The sequence below is a fragment of the Podospora bellae-mahoneyi genome (assembly GCF_035222275.1).
Source record: "Podospora bellae-mahoneyi strain CBS 112042 chromosome 1 map unlocalized CBS112042p_1, whole genome shotgun sequence".
Classification (NCBI taxonomy): Eukaryota; Fungi; Ascomycota; class Sordariomycetes; order Sordariales; family Podosporaceae; genus Podospora; species Podospora bellae-mahoneyi.
In genome coordinates this window covers 4,385,106-4,412,119 of record NW_026946359.1, presented here as the reverse complement: position 1 = coordinate 4,412,119, position 27,014 = coordinate 4,385,106, and the positions used below count along the sequence as shown (strand labels likewise).

At 47.5% G+C, this 27,014-nt stretch overlaps 7 protein-coding genes across 7 annotated transcripts; 4 read left to right on the top strand and 3 right to left on the bottom strand.

Annotated features, from left to right (window-relative positions):
* Positions 1–836: 836 nt before the first annotated feature.
* Positions 837–3,727, top strand: QC761_113820 (uncharacterized protein; the record flags this gene model as incomplete). Its single annotated transcript, XM_062874663.1, has 8 exons — positions 837–929; positions 1,009–1,097; positions 1,175–1,279; positions 1,339–1,498; positions 1,561–1,582; positions 1,638–2,681; positions 2,786–2,849; positions 2,918–3,727. 8 exons carry the CDS (start codon positions 837–839, stop codon positions 3,411–3,413), a joined length of 2,073 nt encoding a protein of 690 aa, XP_062737761.1. The 3' UTR covers positions 3,414–3,727.
* Positions 3,728–3,861: 134 nt separating this feature from the next.
* On the bottom strand, positions 3,862–7,798 carry QC761_113830 (uncharacterized protein). Its single transcript, XM_062874664.1, has 7 exons — positions 6,753–7,798; positions 6,333–6,678; positions 6,200–6,277; positions 5,878–6,147; positions 5,162–5,825; positions 4,865–5,107; positions 3,862–4,807 (listed from the first exon to the last, which is right to left on the bottom strand). The coding sequence occupies exons 1-7, from the start codon at positions 7,042–7,044 to the stop codon at positions 4,112–4,114; spliced, it is 2,589 nt and encodes an 862-aa protein (XP_062737760.1). The 5' UTR covers positions 7,045–7,798; the 3' UTR covers positions 3,862–4,111.
* Positions 7,799–8,167: 369 nt separating this feature from the next.
* Positions 8,168–10,545, bottom strand: QC761_113840 (uncharacterized protein). The gene is made up of 6 exons (XM_062874665.1): positions 10,191–10,545; positions 10,058–10,131; positions 9,763–10,001; positions 9,324–9,699; positions 9,224–9,268; positions 8,168–9,165 (listed from the first exon to the last, which is right to left on the bottom strand). Exons 1-6 carry the CDS (start codon positions 10,310–10,312, stop codon positions 9,002–9,004), a joined length of 1,020 nt encoding a protein of 339 aa, XP_062737759.1. The 5' UTR covers positions 10,313–10,545; the 3' UTR covers positions 8,168–9,001.
* Positions 10,546–11,145: 600 nt separating this feature from the next.
* RIC1 (WD40 repeat protein) lies at positions 11,146–14,802 on the top strand (the record flags this gene model as incomplete). The annotated part of the gene is made up of 3 exons (XM_062874666.1): positions 11,146–11,751; positions 11,822–13,996; positions 14,053–14,802. Exons 1-3 carry the CDS (start codon positions 11,353–11,355, stop codon positions 14,800–14,802), a joined length of 3,324 nt encoding a protein of 1,107 aa, XP_062737758.1. The 5' UTR covers positions 11,146–11,352.
* A 527-nt stretch (positions 14,803–15,329) lies between these two features.
* Positions 15,330–17,421, top strand: QC761_113870 (uncharacterized protein; the record flags this gene model as incomplete). The annotated part of the gene is made up of 4 exons (XM_062874667.1): positions 15,330–15,904; positions 15,972–16,568; positions 16,628–16,970; positions 17,038–17,421. The coding sequence occupies 4 exons, from the start codon at positions 15,330–15,332 to the stop codon at positions 17,419–17,421; spliced, it is 1,899 nt and encodes a 632-aa protein (XP_062737757.1).
* A 547-nt stretch (positions 17,422–17,968) lies between these two features.
* Positions 17,969–19,364, top strand: CKB2 (casein kinase 2 regulatory subunit; the record flags this gene model as incomplete). Its single annotated transcript, XM_062874668.1, has 3 exons — positions 17,969–18,034; positions 18,143–18,388; positions 18,481–19,364. 3 exons carry the CDS (start codon positions 17,969–17,971, stop codon positions 18,994–18,996), a joined length of 828 nt encoding a protein of 275 aa, XP_062737756.1. The 3' UTR covers positions 18,997–19,364.
* Positions 19,365–19,546: 182 nt separating this feature from the next.
* QC761_113890 (uncharacterized protein) lies at positions 19,547–22,595 on the bottom strand. The gene is made up of 3 exons (XM_062874669.1): positions 21,399–22,595; positions 20,851–21,320; positions 19,547–20,796 (listed from the first exon to the last, which is right to left on the bottom strand). Exons 1-3 carry the CDS (start codon positions 21,653–21,655, stop codon positions 20,057–20,059), a joined length of 1,467 nt encoding a protein of 488 aa, XP_062737755.1. The 5' UTR covers positions 21,656–22,595; the 3' UTR covers positions 19,547–20,056.
* Positions 22,596–27,014: the final 4,419 nt, after the last annotated feature.

Genomic DNA, 27,014 nt, shown 5'->3' with positions numbered 1-27,014 from the left:
ACAGTGCGAAAGAGCAACTTGAACAGCGACTTGATTTTGTCAAACTAATTTACGTAGAGCCTTGAGACACAGTACAATACCCATAAATCTACCAGTTCTCTACCGTCATGCTATGCATCCTGAGAAGTCCGATGCCCCACAGTGTCATTGAATTGACTCAGCCAATGGGGCTTCCGAAGGGCACTGCGAGCTCTGTTTAAGAGATGACATTGGTGTGTTTGCAGGCCAATCCCTCATGTGTGCCAAGTTCACATCCCGCTTGTCGAAATCGCTTGGCGAAAGACATGCCGTTGTCACACCCAACATGCCATCAACCACCTCACTTTCTCATGTTCTTTCCTCACACCGAACGACAATACCGGCAGAACTGGCTTTCCAGACCGGGCTCCGAACCTGTAGATAGGCCATCCCTCTGAACAACACTGTAGCCTGGTCAAGCCACCTACATAGCATGCGGGGTGAAGAGTCCTTTCTCTGCAGTTGCTGTAGTTGGGGGTCGGAAGGAGTCCAGAGGTCTGGGGGAGGCCAAGCCTTCAGCTTTCCCTTCCCCACCTGCCCAGTCAGTAATTAATCACCACCCACACTCCTCCGGGTTGGGCTGGGTTGATGGAATACGTACTCCCTTATGTCTGAGGCTAGAAGAAGCTTGGTAGTAATTGGCACACCTGGGACGCCATCCCGATTTTGAAACGACCATGTTAGCCAAGCTTCAGTTTTTATCATGGACAGATGCTTGCTGTCTGCTGCCCCAGTCCCTCATTTTTATCGCTTTCTCAACACCATGAGCGACTAGCGGCGAGAAAAAGTGTTTTTGAGCCTCGAGCACACTTGTCCCGATGACTGGCCGTATGTATCCCGATCCCGAACGGAAGAGGAACAGAGGGTATCTGGGTGAGGACAGCTCAGGGCTGCCGCCACGAGACCTTCAGGTGGGAACTTTTCCTTGTATGTTTTGGGCCATGAGCATGACCATAGGCTGATAACTGTAAACAACTCTCCCCTACACAGGATCGCCAGCAGCTTCGGTATGAATTGGATTTGAACTCGTGGAATCTTCGGATCTGGGGGGTGGCAGCTTCGGGTTTTCTTACTGATTCGTGCGTCTTACACTCGCTCATCTCTCATTCACGACGCGCCGCCGATTTTTCTAACATTTTTTTTTGTGGCAATTTAGATACAACCTCTTCGCGACCAATGTCATTCTCGCCTCTCTATCGTTTGTGTACTTTCCTCATGAGAGATGGTGTGGGTTGATCATCAACTTTTTCACGCTGCTTGGGTAAATGATTTTGACTGTGTGATAACACGCTCGCGTTTGCTGACATGTCTTGTAATTAGGTCTGTGGTCGGTCAACTGTTGTTTGGCTATCTTGCCGATAAATATGGAAGGACGAGATTGTACGGAATTGAGCTTGTGCTCGTGATCGTCTCGACTATAGGGGTCGCCACAACGAGCACAGGTTATGGGGATATTTCGTTTCTGGCTTTGTTTACTTTTGTAAGTTGAAGCAACCGTCGCTCTGGATAAGCTGCATAACTCTAATGCAAGTGTGTGTGTAGTGGCGGTTTGTGATGGGTATTGGTAAGATGCCCCAGACACCCCCTGAACCACACCTGATTTCTAACCTCGTTCCCAGGCATCGGCGGCGAATACCCCTTGTCGGCAGTGATAACATCAGAATGGTCAAGCACCTCCTCAAGAGCAACAATGCTGTCGTCGGTATTTCTCATGCAACCGGTCGGCCAGGCTCTAGCCCAGCTGGTGGGATTGTTCGTCCTGTTAGGCGAGAACAGAGCCCACAGGCTGCACGAACTGCAATGCGGAATCGATACCCGCAACGAACAAGAGTGCAAGAGAATAATCGATGGAATCTGGCGTATAGTCATCGGATCTGGCGCCGTCCCCGCCATCTTGGCCATCATCTTCCGCTTCTTTCTTTACGATTGCGGGCTGTACACCCTCGAAGTAAAAAACAAGCCCGGCAACGCCTTCAGGGACACCCAACGGGTCTACGGAGCCCCCGGGAACGAGAACAACAGCAACGACTTCCCCTCTTCCAACGGCCACACGGTTCAGACAATTGCCAACGGGGGCGGCACCTTGACCCTCCCCGCCAGTCCGCCAGAGCCCGATGAACCCGCCACCTCTCTGCAGTTCTCCATGTCGGACCTCTACAACTTTTTCATCCGCGACAAGAACTGGTACTACCTCCTGGGAACCTCCATGACGTGGTTCTACCTCGACGTTTCGTTCTATGGCTTCTCGCTCGACAACCGCGGCACGCTGTCTGACCTCTGGGCCACCACCGACGCAGTGAGCATCACCGCTGATCTCGAATGTTGGAACACACCCGGGTCAGCGGTGCCATCCTGGGCTGCCGGGAGCGGGCTGCCCACCTGGCAGACGGACGCCACAAAGCCGTGCAATACTATCTATGAGACGTTGATCGAGCAGACGAAGCAGTATCTGTTAACCGTGTCCCTCGCTTCGATAGCGGGGAGCGCGTGCTTTGTCGTGTTTGCGAACAGGATACCGAGGAGGGAGTGGTTGACGGCTAGCTTTGGGGTGCTGACGGTGTTGTTCCTGGTGACTGGGGGGCTGTACTATGGGGTGGCGCACACGGAGAGGAGTTGGGGGACGGTGGTGTGCGTGGCGATTTGTCATTTCATGTTTAATTTTGGTGTGTCCCCCTTCTTCGTCCATGTTTTTTTTTTAGCTATTTGTGGAGCAGACAGACAGAGAGACAGAGAGACAGAGGAAGGAGAGAGAGACTGACCGGTTTAGGGGCGAATACACTTACCTTTATCATCCCGGCCGAAATTTTCCCGACGTGTTATCGGTGTACTTGGTAAGTTTTTCTTCAACTTCACTTTCAACCCAGTGGGTAGGTAAATCTGACAGTATGGTGTCCAAAAGTCACGGAATTTCAGCCGCAGCAGGAAAGGTCGGCTCCATCGTGGCGGTGCTCATCGTGTACGGCATCAACGCGGGCTACAAATCCACAACGAGACAAGGGCTTGTTTTTTTGCTGTTTGCAACCTTTATGGCCTTGGGAGCGTTCTATTCATGGGCGTATCTGCCTGATGTGCAGCGCGTTGTCCATGACAGCACCCCAGACGGGGAGCTGAAGAGGAGACTAGAGACAAAAAGTCTGGAAGAATTGGGAGGGGGGTATTCGGGTGCGGTTGCGGAGGGCCAGGTCTTTGGGGTGAGGAATAAGTGGGCGATGATGAGGGACAAGGTTCGGTTTCGGGTTGGGAAGGGGATAAAACACTCGGACGGGAACGAAGCGGTGATGGAGGGGGCGATAGGTGGGCAGTATCCCCTCAGGGGAGGGAACGCTAATCAGTTTCAACGGGGTGGCGGTGTTGTCAATATTGTGAATGGCACCATTGAGTTGCCGGCTAGGTGAGCGAGGGGAGCATAATCAGGGGATGTGGCGGTCTCAGCTTGGGCTTTTGTGTCTATTTTCGTACTTGTTCTGGGAAATGTTAATACTGTGGGCTCAGGGTACTTTTTGGGATTATCTTTATGCTACTAATTATGGACGGACGGGATAGTAATGATGGTGTGTGGCAGTGTAACTGAGCTGGCTTGTTTTTAGACCCCTTTTTGTGACCAACTATGTACGGCCAGCTGCGATGGCTTGTCCAACTTGACACTGCATTCCCCTCAGCTGAACCGCCAGCAAGCATAACATGATCTAGAATCTTGATTGAGTTGCCAGCCTTAATGACAGTGGCCACACAAGCCTTGACATGTAGCTCACGGGAGCAGTTTGATATGGTGGTTCATTCATTGAGTGATATCGACAGAGGTATTGTAACTCAAGAGCTCTCAATAATGGACAGGACTGCTAACCCGTTTCTATCAATCAAGGATTGTTTGTGATTTACAATTTCTCATGACAGTCTGTCTACAAATTGGGATATATCATAATATTCTTCAAATCAAAAGCCGAGAGATATATTCAACCAGCTGCAATCGCTGCCATCCCCATGAGTGATATCGTGATATCGACTTGAACATGTAATGTGTATCAACAGTGAAGCCTCCAGAACACCAAGTTTGTAACCCTCTTTCATGAATTGATAGCAACCAAGACCCAACCTACGTATTCGGATCCCACCCCATATCCATAGCATCTATCGACCCGGCCATCATCGACTGCAGCATTCTCTCCGTCCCCGGCGTCATCCCCGCCTGCACAGACATGTCCCCCGCCCCTCCCCATCCGCTCGGCACAGGATACTCCGACACCCCAGAGCCCAACACAAAAGGCGGGTCGTTGAAATTGAAACCAGCATTATTCGCCCCCATCTCTCCCTGCGTTGTAGTCCCCGGCATATTCATCAGATTCTTCAGCGATGTAGGCGAACTTGTCGTCTCGAACGTATTCCCCCCAGGCGTCAGATTAGAAAGCGTCTCGGATGCGGTGCTCGAATTGGGCGTTGGTCGGCTTGACTGCCCGCCGCTGGGTGGTGTGGCGGACATGTCGTTGTTGCCTGGGTCTATTTCTGGGGCACCATATTCTGGATAGCTGTGTGGCATTAGTCCCTGTGCTGGTAAATAGGGAGCCTGGACGCGTTCGCGTGTTGGGAGGTTGGCTGGCTCTGTCGCTGGGAAGCCAGAGATGTTTGGGTTCGGGGGGTCGGCTTCGACGATGTCAGGTGCGTTTGCTGGGTTGCCGTCATCGCCCATGCCCTTCAAGAAGTGGCATTCGTTGGTGTAAGGTACACCGTTCCTGGTCGCTTCCTCGCGAACGCGGTTGAGTTGGCTCGAATGTGGATTCCTTGACGGACCCGGCTGCAAAAGGATGTTAGAAATTTATATGCTTGAACAAGGTAGATGGAAGCGACATACACTATCGGTGCTTCGTGGAAAAGCGCTCTTCAGTTTTGGAATTCGCACACCAAGGGCTTCTAGATCCACGTCCAACTGAACCAGGAAGGATTCTGTCAGAGGGTTTCGTTTCTTGAGGGCACTCATGGCCGCAAGAAGGAAGCGTAACGAATCGGCGGTTTGGCTGTCGTCAGGCCTGCTCTTGAGATACTGTACAAACACCCGAGCTGAGACGTAAAGACAGAAAGATATAAAGGGGTTCATCTGGACAGACGTCAGCAATGATAAAACCTTGGAAAACTTGAAGAAATGCCGTACCGCGGACAAGTCGAGATGAGATATCATTCTCATTATGCTTGCGATCTCGTTGGCTGATGTGATGCAACGGACTTTGCTTTCCGAGCTCACCGAGTTTGGTAACCTGTTCTTGTCTGCCTTGAAGATGGCAGCCTGGTGAAGGCAAATGGTGGAGGTGTGTATGCACATGTTCATGAAGACAATATTGGGGTTCGTCAAGCCGTTTGGCAGTTTGAGCTGAGAAGGCAGACATAGAGAGGTGTTGAGTAGAATGTTGTCCAGCTGACGATGTCTCTTCCAGAAGTCGCCATTGAGGTCGTGGTCGCGCTCGTCTGCATCTGGACGATGGAGGTGTACGAGGTTGCGACCAAATAAACAAGCCAAAAGAACAATGCCGCCAAAAGCCGTGAGTTTCCCGGCACCTTGAGGGCTCATGGCGTTTGCGAGGGATGGCGTTTGTTCGGGGCGACTATGTTCGAACGCTTCGTCTGATGATGGGAGGTTCGTCAGGATGTCCTTTTCGTCAATAGTCATAGGCCACCCCGTGCCGATACTCGCATATCGATCTTGGCAGAAAACCATCCAGAATGTCCTCCTCCTTTCTTCCCGCTCTGTCCAGTCGCGAGCTGGTGGTAGGCACTGCTTCACATCCAGACCAGCACCATCCAGGCGGTGGAGGCCAATCCTGGTACATTGTTAGCACACCTCATAGCCCGATCATGCATGGCACCACTCACATCTGACACAGCCGGACAGCTGAACCTGTGCTCATCCACGCTCGAGGAAAGTACATCCACTTGAACTCATACGACGAAAGAAGGACATGCGTTTGCGCATGAGCTACCGAAATCATGTGTTCACCGTACCCCTTGATGTAATCCGCTTCAACATATTTTCGTGCCCTCTGGTAGAAAAGGTCCTTGAGATTTTGATATTTTTCGGTGACGGAACATGCCAATGTCCACATGGCATACCGGAGGCAGACAGGCGGGCGTTGTGCAGGGGCGCTGTCAAGTTGTCAGCCGTGCGTCGAATCTTGGCTTAATGATGGCCACCTACAGGTTCATAGCAGCCAGATACCGGTATTTGTGAATCATGGGTACTGAAGGGTGAATCTTTTCAAAGTAAATCTGGTGACTAGGAGAACGTTAGCGAGGAGGGTTCCTATAACCAGGATACAGCCTTAGCTTACAGTTCATCGATGGTCTCTTGGGGAGGTAATGGCTCTTCCAGCCCCAGCCCAATCATCTCCCACGTGAAGTTTCCATCGACTGCGCTCATCCCCATCATGTTACTATTGAAGTTGAACTCGTCGACCCTGTTCGGAGACTCGGGGTTGAATGGCCATCGATCCATGTCCCGGCTGCTTGCGATCCCGATGGAGGGATCTGTGACATTGAAGTTTGCCGTCGCAGCGGCTCGTTGGTTCATAGGGCGCTGTTGCTTCGATCCGCTGTCGACAGATGTTGGCATAGCTTTGCTTCCATCCGGACTTGTTGACGTGACCTCCTGGGACTTAAGCATGGTCTCAACTTGTTCTGCATGGCATGAATTAGCACATGTCCCATAGACATAACAGTCGGCCGGGTTCGCCGAAACCAAGACTGCATACTCAATCGTTCTTCCAGCGCCTTCACATAGCCTCTCTTGGGCCCGCTCTTTCTCCTGACTTCATCATACTGACAGGCGTGCCCGAGACGGGAGCAGGTGCTGCAGCTAGGTTTGATGCCATCACACTTCAGCTTCCTTTTCCTGCATATCATACAAGCCAGCCGTTTCGTCTTTGGGACGCTTGAGTTGCCTCCAGCTGGTACGTCAATGCGATTGACGGCGTCTCCAATATCGGCAGTGGGATCCGACAACATGATGGTGTCAGGAGGGGTAGCTGAAGAAGAGGACGACATAGTGCAACACGTTGCTTTGCAACCAAAAGTGGGAATTGGTAGAGTATAAGTCGTTGGGGTCCTTTGCCCAGGCTGCGGGCTCCAATGGTATGGCCAGGCGAGCGTTCAATGTGAATTCTCCGGACTGTGTATCTCTCAATCGCCTATTAGTAACACTGTGCACAAGCGCTTCCGGTGACAGCGCAACTGAGATCCGGCGCTCGGAGGGGTTATCATAGAAGACGAAGAGCTGGGTTGCGGCAGAACGGGGTAGGTCCGGCGCACTCGCTGAGTTGGTGTTGGGGAAGTAATTAAGGTGGAAAAGGCAAAGGTGCCGTGTCCACGTCCTTGGGACCTGGCACTTTCAGCTGATCGACGTTCCGCTTTTTGAGGCTTTGCCAGTAAATAATTGGCGGCGAGGGGGTGTACTTGGGCAAGTCGCGCAACAACACGGGAATACGCAGCCAGGGACACTGAGGATTGACTCGGGCTGTGAGATGTCGAAAGTGAGAGAGAGCGGTAAGGGAATTAATGGAGCGCAGATGAAGGGTAGGTAGGAGAGAGGTATGTAATGTATCAGATGCCCCCGTCCGGCCCTTCGAGGTGCTATTCGCGGACAGTCTCCAATCACACTGAAGTGACGGTCGGAATTGGAACCCTGGGAAAGGGTCACGGTATAGTTCTCTCCAGGCCGTTTGAAAGTCCCACAACCATGCAAATGAGATGGACGCGATGCGAAGCTAGCAGTGGCAGCCAAATGAAGCAAATGTACAGAACCCTTTTCCCTTTGGTGCGCAAGGCAACAGCGCCGCAGTCGTGTCCCACATCCAGTGACGACAGACCAATGAAGAAACAGCACACGGTATCCTTTTGATAGAGCTTGCCATCCCCACGTTACCCTTTGATGATGACCCCTCCTTCCAGGTTTCCGCCCGCCCCGTTGACGATGCGCTACCAGCACAGCTCAACGGGCCCCGCCGAATCGATCATCCCAACGGCCAAGCACCTGCATCTCAGGCTTGCGATGGAAGACCGTTTTTAGAAACATCACGGGCCCTTGTACTATTCAGGCCTAGGTGGTCGACTTGAGGAAACATTTATGCTTCAGCCCCATTTATCTCTTCCAGCCTATCTACCCCCCCGTCTGTTGTATACACAGTATATTTTCACAGTTTGTGTTCTGCATTTGTGAGAGTTGTGAAGCGTCAGACGCACCCAATTGTGCCTCTCTGATGCATCCCTTTGTCCCCTGTATGGTAGGTAGTATTATTAATAGTCACAGCCCACCAGATTGTCTGTTCCACACCCTTCTCTGCATCTTCCTCTATCTGATGACGCTCTGATTGGCTAATTAATTCCCTTGAGTTCAGAAAATCCTTGTTGCTGTTGTTATGAAGTTTAAAAAGTGGTAAGAGGAGAAGGCTTTTCCTGTCCACAACTGCTAGGTCAGTGTAAAAGAGTAGGCTGTAATCGTTATCTTCATTGATGGAAGCATTTCGCTAGCGTATGGGGCCTGCTATACTGCGTGGTCCGTAACAATACATGATAGCTGTACCACATGAGCTCTGTTTTCAACGTACAACTTCCTCCCACGGGCCGTGGTTTCACGACCCGTCTCGCCTGGACTTACATCTCTTCCACGTGGTTTCCGTCATTCGCATATATATTTTTGCCTTCAAAAGTATCTCCCAGACAGGGCCCATCGCACAGCCACCTCGATCTATGGCGATGCCATAGCCGTCCTGGAAAATGGTCGTCAAGTCGGGGTAATTTTGCACCGTGCTGATAGCCCTGCCGTCACGGCCACACCTGGCCGAAAGCTCGCTTGTCTCCATGCCGAGTCTCCCCCGGCGATTGTTGGAATGAGCGAACGCAAGGGGCTAGACGTATCAACAAGCCTGGGCACCATTCGCCTTGAATCTGGGGCAGCTTACCACACTGCTGATTTATGTGCCGTCGTCTGGCAGCCCATTGCGCCTTATTTTCTATCCGCATCGAGTCCAATGATGCGTAGAATCCCCAGATCACTATAGGCCAGACAATACCTAGTTGGCGCCCACGCTAAGGCATGACAAGGTCCAGCTGTTTTGAACGTGTGAATATGCTCCCCTGTCTCTGTATGGGTGACATCCAAACCAGGGCCTGTAGTATCGAATTAGCATCAGGTTTTCTATTTTAGAAAAGTGACAGACTGCCATACCGTCTTCACAGGCACCGACGACATATCGACCATCAAACGTGAAGCCTATAATCAGATTAGCATGAATGTACAGGCCATGAGGGGGGGTTTGTTGTCATACTGATGCTCTTCACTGGCCCGACGATGCGTGTATTCGTACGCTTGCAGATCCAGTCTTGCGTCTCAAATAGAGACATAATTGCGTCCCCCCCTCCTGTTGCAACGTACTTTCCGGTGGGTGACAGTTCGGTCGTCAGGCATGGGGCTGTGTGCCCCTTGAGAATAAACTCATCTGACTCGCCAGGCTTGACGGCATGGTTGACGTGCAGAATCGGCTCCAGCTCAGGATAAGACAAGATGCGGATACTTCCTTCCCTTGTCGGGAGAAATACTTTCTTGCCCGACCAACAAAAGGACATCTGGTACGCCTCAACGGGCTGTGGATGAGATGAAAGAATGGCGGACTCGGTTGGCGAGATTCGGAAAAGCCCACCACTCTGTTTGCGTTCAAGCCAAGTCAGTCGTCCATGCTGCAGTGACAAGTCATTTGGTAAACTCACCCTGTTTCCTACAAGAAGTGAGGACCCATCAGGGGCCCAGGCGAGGGCGTGTGCATCTCCAAGGTCCTTGACCTCGTTCACACAGGCTTTCGTTCTTACATCCCAGAACTTGGCAACACCGTCCTTGCTGAGACTGCAAAGTTCTGCATCCTTGACGGGATTGAAGGCCACTTTCTCAATGCCTGCAGCATGACCCTTTAAATCGGTCGAGAACCGCGCATTGGGCTTTTCAGGATTCCCTAGCATGCTTGTGAGCTTTGACTGGTGGTGGCTAGGTGATATCTGAATCGCTTACAAACACGAAGGGTTCTGTCGGCCGAACCAGTTGCGACAAGGCTTCCAACGGGATTCCAAGCTATCGAGCGAATACTGGAATTGGATTCGAATGAGCCATGCCTACCACAAGACGTTCAGATTAGAGAACTAACCTTCCAACTCCGCCTCCTCTAGCTTGGGTGGATTCGTGGTATGTCTGACTTTTCAGTGGTGCAAAGTATCCCACAAACTTGTCTTTGGATAGGCTCTGTCTATTGCGAACTGGAGGTGGCATCTTCAAAAGATATCAAAATATTGGCGACGACGTATTAGTGAGAGAATGGCCCTGTCTCCGATGAGCGATGACGAAGAAAGGACGAAATGTCAAGCGACGTGTAGGGTTGGTTGGTCCTGCAGTGCTTTAAATGCCGGGTCAACTCTAATGCGCCTGCTCAATATTCACATGAAATCGATAATCCAGGCGTGATAGGAGACGCAAAATAGCAATGACGAATGAGTGGATGTTAGAGATCAGCTCGGCAGTTGTTGAATCTTAGCCGCACCCCAAAGTTCCGGGTTGCCCCACTTCTTGGGACACGTAGCGACTCTGGTCACTGTAAGCAGCGGGTAGTCCCTAAAATACAGGCTACGGACCACCCAACTACACATTGACCTGTGTTTTGCATATGTGGGCTCGTGTAGTCATTCATTGCTGTGGAGCTTCCAAGGTTAGGCAAGTGGAAAGCAAAGAATACATCGCCAGAGTTCACTGAAGAACAGTAAAGAAAGAAAAGATTGAAGTCTGAATTGGGGTGAATGAGAAACGTTAGCACGGGAGATATCTACCAGACAAGGGACCCACGCTACAACCATATAATGCAGCAGGGAATAAGAAAGCGAGATCTTAGAGAGAGACGGGATATGGTTTCCTGGAGCCGAAAATGTGCTCAGCATATACGGAACACCATCAGCATGATGTTGGGCGATATATCTGCTGGAGGAGAGAGGTTGTTATGGTGTCTCTCACTAACAGTTCAACAAAGTATCAGTTGTCTAGGATGGACCCCACTTGGACACAATACAAGTGGGGCCTGCAGTAGTAGACATCTGGACCCAGATCACACCTGTCAACCTCCTTTCAACCAAATCGGATGGTCTTGTCCTGCATTGTCCGTCTTGCTTTTGGACAAACCGTTGGCTGGGGCTTTTGATGCAGTCATCGGTAACACCTCTTGACTAATTCGATTCCATCCCGTCATGAATTGACGACGCGCTGGGTCCAAGGATACCGAGGTCGTGGTCAGTGGATGCGCATGAAGCCGCCGTGAAGGAGCCATGTACTGGCCGCTTGGAACCCCGCGAATATATGCGACCAACACCGTTCGCCAACCCGGCGCCCTTCCCAGCTCTGTGTCTCACGATGGCTTGCCGCCTCCCACTCCCGGCGCAGGAGCCTCGGGACAAACACCTGACCAGAATTCGTCTCTGTTATCGCCCAACCCGTCAACGAGCCAGGATGGGCTGCTTCCACCTCCCACCCCCATGACGCCAATGACGCCGGGCATCAAATCTGTCGAGCATGACTATCCAGAAGACGGAACCCCTGAGCATTCTCCAGGACCAGAACTCCCTGGCATTCCCCTTCACGAACCCGTTGTTGCTTTGCGCGTGGCTCGGTCCGGTCACCTCTTCGCTACCATCACACCCACCTCCATGACGGTGTGGCAGACCAAGGTGGGAACAGCTGTCTCCTTCTGAAGCTTGATATGTGCCTTGCGCTGAGGTACTGACACCGTATTACTAGCCTACTGTCGTCCTTGCCGTGGTTGTGCGATCAGAAGCCTCTCTCGAATCTTATGGAACAAACATCAACTTGCTTTTGCGACCCGACTCTGCCATATTCGTTGTACATACAAGCCTGGGATACCTGATAACCTATTCCCTGGCCACAGATGCCGACTCCCGAGTATACAAACCGCATTTTGCCAGCCATACCAATGTTCAGCGCAGACGCCAAAGCCACGCTGGGGATCCTGGATACACTGCCCCAGATCAGATACTGTGGGGCCCAGGTGAAGGGGCCGGCGTGCGAGATGTGAGCATTCGCTTCCGGATGGTGATTAAGGTGGATGCTGGGATCGAGAGCGCTTTGGCGTTGGATGATGAGTTGGTGGTGGCTACGCGCAAGCCTGCCGCTGTACAGTGCATACGTTGGTCACCCGACAGCTCGGGCAGCCAGACCACCACGGAATTACTGAGCAGAATGGCTTGGCTGGAGAAAAAGGTTACAGTCAAAGAGATGACGCACGACAGACCTATGAATCTTTCGACCTGGATAACGAGTGATGGAAAGGCATATGCGGTTCAGCGGCTGAATCCAAATCAGAAGTCGAGCGAGTCTGACGAAACACCAGACCCCAAGAAGTTATTCAAGGGTTATTGCTTTCATGTACCAAGCACTGAGCAGCATCATGCTGTACGGTGCGTGATCAATGCTCGGTTCTCATTAATCGCCGTTGGTTGCGCAGATGGCACTGTCCGCGTGTATTCGGCTCGCGATTATTCTGGAAATATCCCATCTTCCCATACCCACAGTGTTCCTGTCTCTCCTGGTGCATCGGGAAAGCTTACCACGCTGAGCTACTCACCAGATGGCTACTGCTTGTTTGCCGGGTACGAGAAGGGATGGGCCACGTGGAGCGTATACGGAAAGCCACTCAGCAGCAGCTTTCATGCTGATCATTTGATTGCTTCGACAAACGGAGAGGAGTGGCTCTCTGGAGTCCAGGATGCTGCTTGGGTCGGTGGCGCTTGTGAGCTGCTCTTGACCAACAAGAACCACGATGCGATTTGGCTTTTGGAAATGGCACGAAGCGCAGTTACTGGCTGCTACAGTCCTGCAAACTTGTTTCGCACCGTTCTCCAAAGCACCGCGAGCGTCATGGTCTACAGAGGCTATGACTTGCCCGACCTCACATCCATCTCTGCTGAGCCTTCGCTCTGGCACACAGCCAGAATACCATCTACCTATCTGCTCAATCAATGGCCGATCAAGTGTACGGCCATATCGGCTGATGGCCGGTATGTTGCTGTTGCGGGCCGGAGAGGGCTGGCGCATTACAGCGTGAACAGTGGCCGGTGGAAGACTTTTGCCAACGATGCCTTGGAAAACGAGTTTCAAGTAAGAGGAGGGCTGTGTTGGTACCAGAATATACTGGTAGCTGCTGTCGAGGCCAACAGGTCTTTCGAGCTGCGTCTATATTCTCGCGAGGCGGCCCTTGATAGCGGTACAGCTCTGTTTGTTCAACAGATGTCGGCACCCGTGGTTCTCATCACTTCCACAGGTGAAGACTCACTATTGGCCTACACATACGACAATCTGTTATATCACTACATCTTTGCCCCCGCATCAGGCTCGATTCGGCTGATAGAGGTCGGCCATATCGCATTTCACGGCATTGTGAGATCACCTGCAAGAGTGAGAGGACTGAGCTGGATTTTGCCGGAGCGACAACTGCTGGAGGGTGACCCATCACAGGATGTTGCCCACGCATCTGTCTTGTTTCTGGTAGATGGGAAGCTGGTGTTGTTGCGACCTTCGGTTCAAGAGAATAACCTGAAATACGACATGCGTGTCATCTGTCACAATGTCGAGTATTATACCAGTATGAGGGACCAGCCGTTCTTGGAAGTGGCCTCGCAGAGATCAGGCGAACTTCAAAACGGGCCCTCCGATCCAAGTCTGCAGGATTCTCTCTGGATCTTTGATGGCACCGAGCTCAAAGCCTGGGCGGATATGGATCCCGTGCTGAAGGCGATATCGGGGGAAGTGTCAAGGGACATACCATCCATGATTTCTACACCTGTCGACTTCTATCCACTTTCGACACTTCTCGGAAAGGCGATCATCCTCGGTGTCGAATCAGAGCTGATTCAACGCCGTGATATCAATTTTTCATTCTTCCGTTTTTGTATCAGGGTAAGGGTTTCTCAGATGAATTTTATCCAGACACCTTCGACTAACACTGTCTGCAGACACACCTTTTCCTACCCGATATCCTCCGGTCATATTTGGTTGCGAATAAGTCTACAGAGGCGTTACAACTTGCTCGGGAGCATGAGCACCTTGAATATTTTGCGCACGCTCTCGAGGTACTGCTGCATCATGTCTTGGACGAGGAAGTGGACGCGCATCCGCCTCCGGCACCTGAGAATGCAATTCTGCCTCGTGTGCTGTCTCTTCTGTCATGCTTCAAGCAGTACCTCGACATTGTTGTGCAATGTACACGCAAAACCGAACTTCGTTCCTGGCGCACCTTATTCGCCTATCTACCCCCCCCCCAGGAGCTGTTCGAAGAAAGCCTTCAGCGTGGGAGCCTCAAGACAGCGGGCGGGTACCTCCTGGTTCTTCATACATTCGACGAGTTGGCGACTGCGAGCGAACAGAGTGTGCGCCTGTTGAGTCGAGCAATGCTCGAAGAGGATTGGGAGCTATGCAAGGAGCTCGCGCGCTTTTTGGCCGCGCTTGATGAGACTGGAGATACGCTTCGAGAAGCTATGGAAATGGTAAACATCCCAACACGGGGACGACCAGACAGGGGGGTGGTGGCAGGGAACGGGCTTATGGGGAGACTAGAGATACCCTCGAGTGGTGTATTCAGGCCGATAGGCGATGCTTCGAGACGTATTGGAGGGAGCGATTCAGAGCTGGAGGGTCAATCAGCCAGTGATGCGGGGAGCATTATCAGCGGCACCCGGTCGGAAAACAGAGACGACTATTCATAGTAGTGTCTATAACAACAGTTGGAGTAGTATGGTTGAGGATTGCGCCAAGTTGGATAGAGAACAACAGAGAGTTAGTTCTTGGAGCAGCACTTGCTACCTTACTATCATCATCGAATCGGGCGCTCTATAGGTGCCTGATATAATAAATCAGCATACCAACATCCCCAATCTCACCTCTCGTTCGGGAACGAGGCATTGTGATCATGGGCGCCAAGCCCATCCAGGCTGATATGTGTGGTCCGTGCAACGGCAAGGCAACCCCTCGACTGGCCTTCAGCCTTTCAGCAGACTTCCTCTTTGCCGCTGCCGATGCCCGGCATCCTTCACCCTGCCCTCCACGGTTCTCGATATCTCATACGGCAGTTGGGATTCCTCAGACTAACTGCATGCCAGGAGTGGGAGCCTACTCGTGATTCGTCACTGGGGACTAAGCTTGGTTAAGAAGAGTATCATGACCACTGCAAGTTGAAGCCTGTGTATATTCACACGCAAGGCTCCGTCTCGATTTATGTCTGCGAAAACCGATCATGGATTCATTGTATGCGCCTGGCGTTGAAGCTGGGCCCCGTTCTTCAAGCCGCTCCCCACTGCACTTACACCCACATCACGGACCGCAGCATCAACTTCACCTTCACAGCGGCCGGGAAGCTGGGGATTCGCAACAAATCCAACACTCTCACTCGAACCATAGCCTACCTGCTCTAAGTGTGCCACGAGTTGATAGTTTTCCGGGCAATAGTCCTGTCTTTCCCGCTGACTTGAGTGGGTATGCCAGCAACTATAACAACCGTCGAGCTGATATCAAAACCGTGGCCCATGAAGCACACCAGCATCGACAGCAACAAACACACCAGAGAAAGCAACTGCCTCATCAGCGCCAAGGCCAGGAGGTCGGGAGGCATACCGACACACCTGCGTCTTCTACTACGCCTGGCCTTTTTGACGGCTTGAGCTCACCCGCAGTGACACCGAACTCACCCGCTCAGCCAACATCACACCGTGGGCATGGCGTCACTCCGCTGAGAGAGGAGTCCTCGGCGGTCAAAGCATGGAGACAAAAGTTGTTTGATCTGGAGGATATCGTGTTACTGAGCAACGAGGAGTGAGTCTGAGCCTTTCATTTGTCTTGTGTGAATATGGTATACTCAACAGAACACAACGGCTTCAAGGTACGAGACGTACTTCCCCTGGACCGACAACATTTACAGCCACCGCTCGACGCAACAGTACAAGAGCAAGCCCTTTGAAGCGAAGTATTATGACTGTCGTCTCAAGGGCCGCCCTTCGGGAACCAAAAAGTCAGATGACCCCCTGAAGAAGAAGAGGAAACGAAATGCTCGCGGTCTTGGCTTGTGCGATGTCAAGATAAAAATTACCAAGTATGAGCCAGGTTCTACTGCGGAACTGGAAGCTGCCGCCACGAACAATCCGGAACTTGGGCAGGCTCTTGCGCGTATCCGACATCAGGACCAAGTTTTTTACACTTTTCAACGCATCAACGGAAGTGTCACAAACGGCATTGGCGACGGCAAACCAGCAGAGCACAAACATGACTTGGCAAGGAGTGATCAAATCAAGAAGAGCACAAGACATCGAGAGTTGGCCGAGCAGGAGAGGGAACGGAAGCGGTTGAAACGACAGAAGGATGTGAAACGCCCACCAAAGCCGTCGTCATTATCACCTTGGAAGGCAACGGGGCTTGCCGCCGAGACCGGAAAGAAGCATGCCAAAGAAGGCGTGATCAAGTTTTACGCATCCTGTTTCTGGTAGGCGAGCAATGCCATTCGGCCCTCTTCAGCTCTCACTGCTAACGGCAGCCGATTAGCCCCTTTTCGCAACGAGTCTGGATTGCTCTGGAAGCCAAAGGGTTTGACTATCAATATTGCGAGATCTACCCTCTGCAAAAGCCGAAGCCTACCCTGCTGCTCGAAGCGAATCCGAGAGGCCTGGTGCCCGCCATTCGACAAGGTGACTGGGCTTGCGCAGAAAGCACAGTCATTCTTGAATATGTAGGTGTTGTGCCCACCTGGGCGTTGATGCTTAGTCGTGATACGCCTTCGATGCTGACAAGTGAGTTGAAAAAGCTCGTAGATTCAGGCCATGGAAATTTAGTATTGCTGCCTACTGATGCAAGATTGAAAGCAAATTGTCGGCTGTGGATAGAATTCGTAAGAAGGCCATGTCGACATCCACTTCATCATCTCTTTTTTGAAACAGGACTAATCGCGTGAACAGATAAACTCAAGAATAGTTCCATCATTTTACCTCCTCGTATCGGCTACTGAAGAGGAACCCAAGAGACAAGCGGCGGAAAAGCTGGAGCGAGATATCGCCGAGCTGGTCCAACACGCCGAAGAAAACGGACCGTTCTTCTTGGGTGACCACTTCAGTCTTGTCGACATTCACCTCGCCCCTTTTGCGATCCGTTTGCCTTACCTTCTTCGCCAACTGCCGGGATGGACGCAACCTCTGTTGGAGATGAGGTGGAAGAAGTGGGTTGATGCGCTGGAGCAGAATGAGTATGTCAAGAATACGACGAGTAAACCGGAGCTCTATGAGAAGTCGATGGGAGATCTGATCAAGGCATTTCAGGCTAGATTCCAGGGGGGTGATGTCTGATGGTTTGGCTTCGGATTGTGTGCTAGAATATATTGGTGATGTGGCTGGATCAGTGACTGAACTGCATTGCTTCAATTTGACACAACAATCATGTCTTGATTTTCTGCTGCAATATATTGTCGTTGACTTGCACATGAAGACTACGTAGGGGTCAGGTTGATAGGGGAGGCGGTGTACATCGGCAGAAATAATGGCAGGTCCCTGCCCCTCGCTTTGGGACCCTCTTCACCACAGTGCGCAAAAGTCCCCCACCACAGGCCATCAATCCAACCTCAAGGCCAGTCCAAGTCAGCCAAAGATTTGGCCAACATACCATCGAAGAGCCGCATCGCACACGAATCATCGGCGTTCAGAAGTGTTATTTCAGCCCGTTGTCACGTACAACGCGTCCGCCAACCCAGACCGCTCTCACTCAAGCTCCTCCCGTCGACCCTCTCCCGTGTCCCGTCCCCTATCCAGCAAGTTGTTGGTTTAGGGTGTTGCCTGAATCCCTAGACAGATAAATCATCCTTTCGACCATAGGCCCCTTTCTGCGCGCGCGACAAACATGGCCGGCATGGATGATTTTGTAAGCGACTCAGACAGTGACTACACCAGTTACTGGAGGGATTGGGTATGCCATATATTTCCCCCCCTCCCCCCCCCTTTTTCTCCCCCTGATACACTTCGTTAGCAAGGAAAAAAAAACACCATGCCAGCTAACAGGCGCACATCACAACAGTTCATCTCGTCGCGCGGCAACGAATACTATTGCGAAATCGATGAAGACTACCTGACAGACCGCTTCAACCTGACGGGACTGAACACCGAGGTTCAGTACTACCAATACGCGCTCGACCTGATCACGGACGTGTTCGACCTCGACTGCGACGATGAGATGCGTGAGACCATAGAAAAGTCGGCGAGGCATTTGTATGGACTTATTCACGCTCGGTATATCGTCACTACGCGCGGCCTGGCAAAGATGGTATGTTTTGTTTGATTTCGCATCCCTTCAAACCTTTGTTCCTTCTCATATTTTGGAGAGCTAATTTGATATAAATCACCCACCAAAAACAGCTGGAGAAGTACAAGAAATGCGACTTTGGAAAATGCCCCCGCGTAATGTGCCATTCCCACCCCCTCCTCCCGATGGGCCTCTCGGACGTGGCCAACCAAAAGGCTGTCAAGCTCTACTGCGCCCGTTGCGAGGACATCTACAACCCCAAATCAACCCGCCACTCCGCCATTGACGGGGCCTATTTTGGGACCTCATTCCACAACATCCTCTTCCAGGTCTATCCCGCTCTGGTGCCCCCCAAGACCACAGAGCGGTACGTTCCCCGCGTCTACGGATTCAAGGTGCACGCCGCGGCTGCCCTGGTGAGGTGGCAGAACAAGGAGAGGGGGGAGATGAGGAGGAGGTTGCGGAAGATGGAGGTGGACAGCGGCTTTGCCAAGGTGGACGGGGAGGACGACGATGAGGACGAAGAGGAGGAGGACGAAGAGGAGGAGATGATGGAGGATGCTATGGATCACAACCCTGCGGCGGTGGTGCAATACCGGGGTGCTGGAGAGGTCGCTACACTGCAGTGAATCGAGACTGGATGAACGTATGCGTGGGTGGCGAGCCCAGGTGGGGGCACGATGTGTAGATGGGTTCTGTGGGTCAGGAAGTGGTGGTGTTTGGTTTACATTTGAACGGATCACGCATTTTTTCTGGTAGTGGTTCTGGGCTTTTTTCTTGGGGCTTTTGATTCAGCGTTCTTTTTCCATTTTGGTCTTGATGGGGTTTTTCCGCTGCAACGCACTGTTGAAGGAGCGGTCACTTGTCACAGCATTCTAACAACACAATACCACACGCGCAACACATATGGAACTTTTACTGGGCTTTGGTTGGCAGCATCTACACTCTGGCGTTCACTGTGAGAAAGGGGGCTTGGCTTGCGGAGGGAGGGGGATGAGGGGGTTAATTGGATGAGTGTGGGGATCGGTGTTAGGACTGATGAAGTAGCTGTACATTGACCTGGATGAGTACTTCTTACCAGGCTGTCTGTATGTAATGAGACTCATACCGACCCTTCTTCACGGTTCAGCGCCTTGTCCATATGCTCAGCTTCTCTCAAGTGATATCACACATAGCATGTGGTCCACACAGATTAATTGATTGTAAAAACAGATGTGATTCTGCCCAGCCAACGGACCCAAAAAGATGAAAAAAGGCCTGTGATACCTGTCTTTATGATACACACCTAAAGGAAATGGCTTGCCCCCAACGCCCGTTGCAAAGAATTGTTCAAAACTACCAAATGAAAAAAAGTCGACAAAAGAATAGAGGTTGTACCAAGCGACCAAACGCTGATCGAGTCAATAAATCCCTGTCGGAAAGAAAACGACCTTACCCCCTCCTGCACTCGCCTCGCCCCTTTTCCAAATCAATCAAGCGGCCTGCCTTTCGGGGAATAGGAAAGGAAAAAAGAGAAAAAACAGCACCTCCCTAAACCAGCCCGTCCTTGAAGTCCAGTCCCATATTCAGCCCAGTCGTTTGTGTCATTCCAATAACATGTGTGTATCCAGAACCCACCTACCTCCGCCAAATGACAACACGAAACAAAGCGTCAACGAGTCAACGATCAAATCATGTTATTATTGTTGTTCATCTCGCATGTGGCTCAGGGCTGTGATCGTTCCCCAAAGCCCCGGTATATGACGTATCCTCGTCCCTCGCGTCCATCCCTTGCGACCCGCCCTTTCTCGGCGCCACAGGAGCGACACTGCTCATGCCGCTTCCCCGTCCGTACGGCTCGATAGGCGCGCCCAGGGCCTCCTCCTCGTCGCCCGAGCGGTACGTGCCGCGCGTGCGGCTCGTGGCATAGCTATAGCTTCCCACACCCGCCCAAAAGGCCTTGTCGTGGCTGCGGGGTCCCCATGCCCAGCCCGCACCGCGCGATATGGGGAGGTGGTAATACCTAAAGGCGAAGATGGCGCCGACGAGGCCGATGAGGTAGCCAAAGAGGATGTCGAAGGCGTGGTGCCTGAAATCCCACCAGCGGGAGCCGGCAATATAGACTGATGCGAAGAAGGGGATGATGGCTACCAGGAGGAGATACAGAGGTGGCGCCGCGGCCTGACGGCGGACAGCTGCTATCTTTCGGTTCGTTGCCGTCACGCCTTTGGATAAGAGGGCCGGGTCTTCGATGGAGTTGGTGAGGGCTGAGGGGCTGCGATTGGAAAGCTCATACGAATCCGGACCGCTGACCTTGACGCTGGGAATGCGGGTTCTGGAGGGGAAGGCGGCGGCGGTGGTTTCGTGATCGGCCGACGAGCCTGAAGTAGAGAAGAACGGGATTGTTATCGCGAACTTGCTCGCAATGAAAAGGGAGAGGTAAACGAGACCTGGAGGATTGTTAGTTTGGATACTGCCTTGACATTGTGAAAGAGTTTACATACCAGCTGAGGCTGAACTAGAATGGCCGCTAGGGTAGCTCCTAAAGCCATCGTCCAACACAGCCTTGTCGGGATTCGTGCAAATATTGGGGCTCACGAGGGTGCCAGGACCGAGGATGTGGCCTGGAGTCAATGAGCTATTCAATCTGAGCAGCCCGCCAATGATATAATCCTTGAGGTTCTCCATGTCTGGCTGGCACCGGTCAAGAAGATCCGGACGCGGCTTTCCGAACAAGTTCTTCATGCCATTGGTGATGATCCAAGCTGCCATAACAGATAGAGCCAAACCCAACCAGCCTTGGTGCAGCTCCCAGAGCTTGCGCTGCCATATTAACGACTTGGGTGTTCCTCGGGGGACGGTGGAACCGGGCACGAAAACGAGGCAGATGACGGCGATGATGACAATCGGGCACATGACGCTGATGACAACCGCGAGCCACACTGGCACTGTTTCTTGTTCGGCATACGGAAATCTAGAGTGAAAAAATGGTCAAACGTCAGCTTCAGCGGCTCTGACATCAATTGCGGGAGGAGGGGACCTAAAAACATACGAAATATTGCGGTCGTCGAGCGCGAACGGCCGCTTGTTTGGTGTAATATGACCTAAAATGTATCCAACGACGCCAACGGCGATGAGAATGATCCAGTCGATAGCGTAGGATAGCGCAACAACCCAAGAAAGCTTGCCCTTCCTCACCACGTTATCGCCGGCGAGATCCATAGTATCGAATGTATCGCGAGTTGGAAATGTCGGAGCAGGTGAGATGGAGCGGGCAGTTATCAGAGGGCGTATGGAATCGTCGGGCATCGGGAAGCCCCTGGCTAATCCCCAGAAAAGAGGAATGAAAGAGGGACAAGAAGAAGCCGGGGCGGGCGCGGGAAGTCGAAGTGCGGTGTGATGGTGGTGGTGAGTTGCGGCGACAGGAACAATGAGAGGAGCCCGGGGGGGCGGACAGCAGCCACACTACCCGGTGCCGCAGACTAGACCCGTTGGTGTGAGAGGGATACTCCGTAGTATTCGCAGGCAAGGTAGATCGTAGGTAGGTACGGAAACGGAGGTAAAACCAGTGACGAGATTGTCGGACTGCAGATGCGACGACAAGGGAAAAGATTGATTGACCACCAGTGTCCAGCGAAAAAAACAATAAGATGTTGGATGAGATACCAAACGAGCCGCAGCATCCAACGATGCGCTTCCCAAGCAAGACTCTTGAAGATGTTAAACGGGAATCTCCTTCTGTTGCAATAGGAATTATTATTAACCGATCTGGAGTCTGAACCTTGATGATGAGTTGGTCCGGCCTCCTTCACACAGAAGCAGCGCAGATTTGCAAAAGGGAGTGCGAGGCCAAGCGGCTGTGTTGACGGTTTGCCGCTGTGTTTCTCGAGTGGAAAGGGGCTCAGCCACAATGAGGGATCGAGAGCACCGGCATCCGAGTGGTTGGCGCGGTTGGCCAAGACCTGATCGACGCGACAAGGGTAGCGCAAATCACCGTCTCAGAGCACCAGGAATGAAACACCAAGGAAGACAAGAGCCAGAGAGCGTGGCAGGTTCCAGGCCATCGACGACATGTGGCAGTTAGATTCACGGGGGACCAGTTCCCAAATATATGCATTCTCATCTAGCCCTCTTTTGGACCCTTGATTTTGATGGAGGTTTGCGCAATGGTTTCCCCGGTTTTTCCAGCTGGGGCTGAACACGCTTTCAAGTCGTTCCAATTGGGCGTTGGGTATAACGGACGATAAGGTAAGTAGTCCAAAATTAAATTGCTAGAATTTTAATTCTACATCGTGCCTAAAAATTTCGCTTATAGCCTAAAAATCTCACCTTACTTTTACTTTAATCTTTTATTTCTCTTTTAATTCATGAAATATATATTACTAAATATTAATAATATTAATTTATATTTTATAATTAACTTTAGAATTTTAGTTTAGCTTTATAAATTAACAACCCCTCACATTAATAATAAAAAACCATGATAACTTTAAATATATAAAACTGGATGTTGAAATAAGTGCTATTGAAGCCTGTATGTCACAACCCTGGTACAGGACGGGTTGTGGGGCCACGGGAGCAGGGGCCAATCGGAAGAACGCATAAGAGAGCCAATCACAGTAAGGGACGACTGATCAGTACGCTCAGGGCACTGAGCAGACCAAGCAGTCATAATCAGTGTGCCAAGGACACTGAGCAGAAGTAAATACGGCTTGGCACAAGGTCTATATATACGGAGGAACTGGCTGATGTAGATAGACAGTTCCGTAGTATGCAATTCAAGCTTGTATTCACGGTATCTTATGTTTATATTAAGACATTTTGTTGTGCACTGTTTAGCTGCACCGAACTAGGATTGTTCAGAAGTGCCTTCAACCAGTATCCCTTTCAGAGGTTCTGGATAGGGGTTCGTCATATTGTAAAATATAGGCTCGAATAGCTATCGGCGCAGTGTACTGAGAGCGAAGAAGACTTTAACTGCAGCATTCGACAGTTGCCGAGGCACTAAAGAAAGGTGAATTACAGAGATAGTGCCCTGGAATATATATAAAGTAATCACTATAATATAGGCTCGTGAGGCACTGATAGGTATAGTAAACTAGTATATTGATTGAACCTATAAGTTAAGACATATTATAATAAATAGAGTGTAAAGTAAAGGTTTTATAAGCCGTTAGTCCTCCACTTGCTCTCCGAGGCTAATTCCGTCCTCGAGCCCAAACGCCTGCTAAGTACGCTAGTTAAAATAAAGTTACAGGCTACGTTATAGGCTACGTTATACTACCGTTTAACTGTTATAAGGCACTAGCTTTAGCGCTTGGCTTTCCAGGACTTCGGGTTGCTTCAGGAGGCCGAGTTTCGCTCCGGCAACCGTAGTCACTAATGAATGCTAATCTAAGCCATCGTATTGCTTCTGAGGCTCTAAATTTTACAGGGCTCAAATACATTGTGAAATCCATAAACAAAAGCTGTATTTTAACACTATATTAACTTGATTAAAATTATTATATCTCTACTTTTACCTATATACTTATAATGAAAAATTTAATATCAAATAGTAATAAAAATGATAAAATGATGTTGAAATTTTTATTTGAAATAAAAAAATATTGTTATAAAAAATATTGATTTAGTATTTAAACTTGTCACAGTTAAGCCAACAGGCAGGACGGACCGTATGCGCGTGTCACGACTTGACACCTAGTGGGGTGCAGGCGCACCACGGACCAATTATTAGCACAGGGTTAAGGACTAATCAGAATAGGATCATTGGGATCGAGGGTCGAGCTAAAGGAGTTAACCCCGGAGGGATAGTATCGATAGGATCGAGGGTCGAGTTTATCGATCCAGGATAATGCCAGGCTTGGCACAGGGTATATATATACGGAGGAACTAGTTAGTATAGATAGATAGTTCCGTAGTATATATTTTAAATTATATTTATAGTATTTTATAATTATATTAAAATATTTTATTATATATTATTTAGCTATACCGAACTAAAATTATTTAAAAATAACCTTTAACTAATATCCTTTTTAAAGCTTCTAAATAGGGATTCGTTATACGTTATATATTTATTTTAACTTTATTATAAATAAATTAAAAGCGTTTCTTTATTACTATAGCCGGACTTAAAACGTTTAAATAAGAGGCGTCCCGCCTAGCCCAAGCAGCGAGGGACCTTTTACTATTATTAATATTCGATTTACTATAAAATAAATAATATAGCAACTTAAGGAACTTAAGAATAAAGTTTAATAAATCCGGAAATAAATTATTATTATATTAACCTTACTTAAAGTAATATTTAAGTTTCCGGTACCGGAGCGCTATAGAGGAGGAAAAGTAAAGTTTAAAGGGTTTTTAATTTAATTTAAAATCTGTTTTCGTTAATACTTAAATTAATTTATTAACAAAAAGTCGAAAATAATCTTTATAGCTATTAAACTTAAGGATAAAGCTCTTACGTAATTTAAATTTAATTTCGATAATTATTATAAAAAGAAATTAGCCGATTAAAAAAAGATTATTATAAAATATTTTAAAAACTATTATATTTTTAAAATTAAACTAAAAAAGATATTTAAGAAGTACGATAAAATAAAGTATATATAAAAAAAGTTTATAAATTTATATTAAATACGCTTAACGGCTAACTATATAATTTTATTTAAAATCGATAATTTATATAGTATTATTAATAATAAAGGATTAATATAGCTTTTCTATAATAACTTTAAAAAAAAAATAAAGGATAAATTATATAAAAAGTCGAAGTTTAATATTATTAATAAATATATTATTATAATTATACGGATCGATAATTAATAATTTTAACGTTATACGGAAAAGACAAGTAATAATAGGGGTTACTATAGTAATAAAAAATATTTTAATAATAACCGTTTTAATAATAAACGTAAAAAATAATACTTTAATATTAATTACTTTAATATTATATATTTAGAACCGATAAATATCGACGCTATATAATAGTAAAGGCTATAAAGCTAAAGCTAAAGTAAAAACAATTTTAAGTATTTTAATTATAATAAAAGAAAATATTTTTAAAAAGATTATTAAGTATTTAAACGATTCAGCTAAAAAAAAATCGTAATTATTATTATATTAAAAAGACCGAGGGTTATAAAAATAATAATCATTAAGTATTAATAAAGCGGAGCGGTAAGATTAAAAGAAAACTTTAATTAATATATTAAATAAAAAGAAGTAAAGTTTTAGAAGCTACGGGAAATAATAAAAAAGCTAAAGGCGGAGTATAAAAAAAAAGATTTTTAAATATAAATATTATAAAATTAATTAATATGAATTACTATAGAAATTATTATAAAAGTCGCTAAAGATAATAGTTTTATATAAAAACTTATTAAATAAATAATATCGGAAAGGTAATATAGTAAGTATAGATTTATTATTTTATAAGATATATTATAATTTATAAAGTTTATATATAAAAGTTTAAAAAAATATTAAAAAAGTAAAAAGGTTATTAATATTAGGATCGCAAAATTATTAAGAGATATATAAATATCTATATAGTATATATTTTATAAAGGAAATATAATATAATTTTATTTTAAATATTTAAAATATTAAAAAATACTTTAATTTTAATATATTATATATAAATATATAAAGTATTATTAAAATAAATTACTATACGATTATTAGCCGATACGTAAGGTAAGTAAGCAAAGTAAATTATAGTTAATTAAAAAAACTATAATTAAATAAAAAAAAGTTTAGTAAAAAGATTTAAATAATTATTTTTTATGAAAGGTTTAAAATCCGGTTAAATTAAAGGATAACCTTTAAATTATATAAATTATATTATAATATATAAGATATTACATTAAGTATATAAATAATTAAAATATAAACGATAGTATATACTTTTTAAAAAAAATAAGATTAAAATAATACTTAAGCTTAAACTATATAATATATTTATAGAAAAAAGTTAAATAATATTATTAAAATAAAGTATATAAAATTAAATAGAAGAATTATTATTAAATAAAAATACGAAAAAATATTAAAAAAGTAAAAAATGGAAATAAAAAGAAGTTAAATAAATATAATTAAAAAGCTTTACATTATTAACTAACCTAAAGTAAAAAAATATTTTTAAACGATATAATTACTTAAGAAACTACTTACGGCTTTTCGCGGAGGCTATTAACCTTTAATAAATTATAAACGGTATTTTCGAAAATATTAATATAAAGTAAAGGTATAAAATAACGAATTAAAGTTTATTAGTAAAGTCGCTACTATATAAAAAAAAGTAAAAAAAATAAATACCTTTAAATTATTAAATAATAAAACTTTTTTAAATAATAATATTAATAAATAGTAATATAAATACGAACTTAATTTTATTATAGTTTCTATATTAAGCTTAAATATTATAAAAAAAAATAAAAAAAAAATTATAATATAAAAACTATTTTTTATATAAAAAGTTTATAAAGAAATATTACTTTTAAATATTATAATCAAAAGTAAAATAGTTTTAATAATATTTAATATTATAGATATAGGACTTTCGAAAAATATAATCCTAAAGTAATTATAATATAAAAATTATAATTTAAATATCGATTAGAGGAATAATAATTATTTATAATTAAAAATTTTTTAA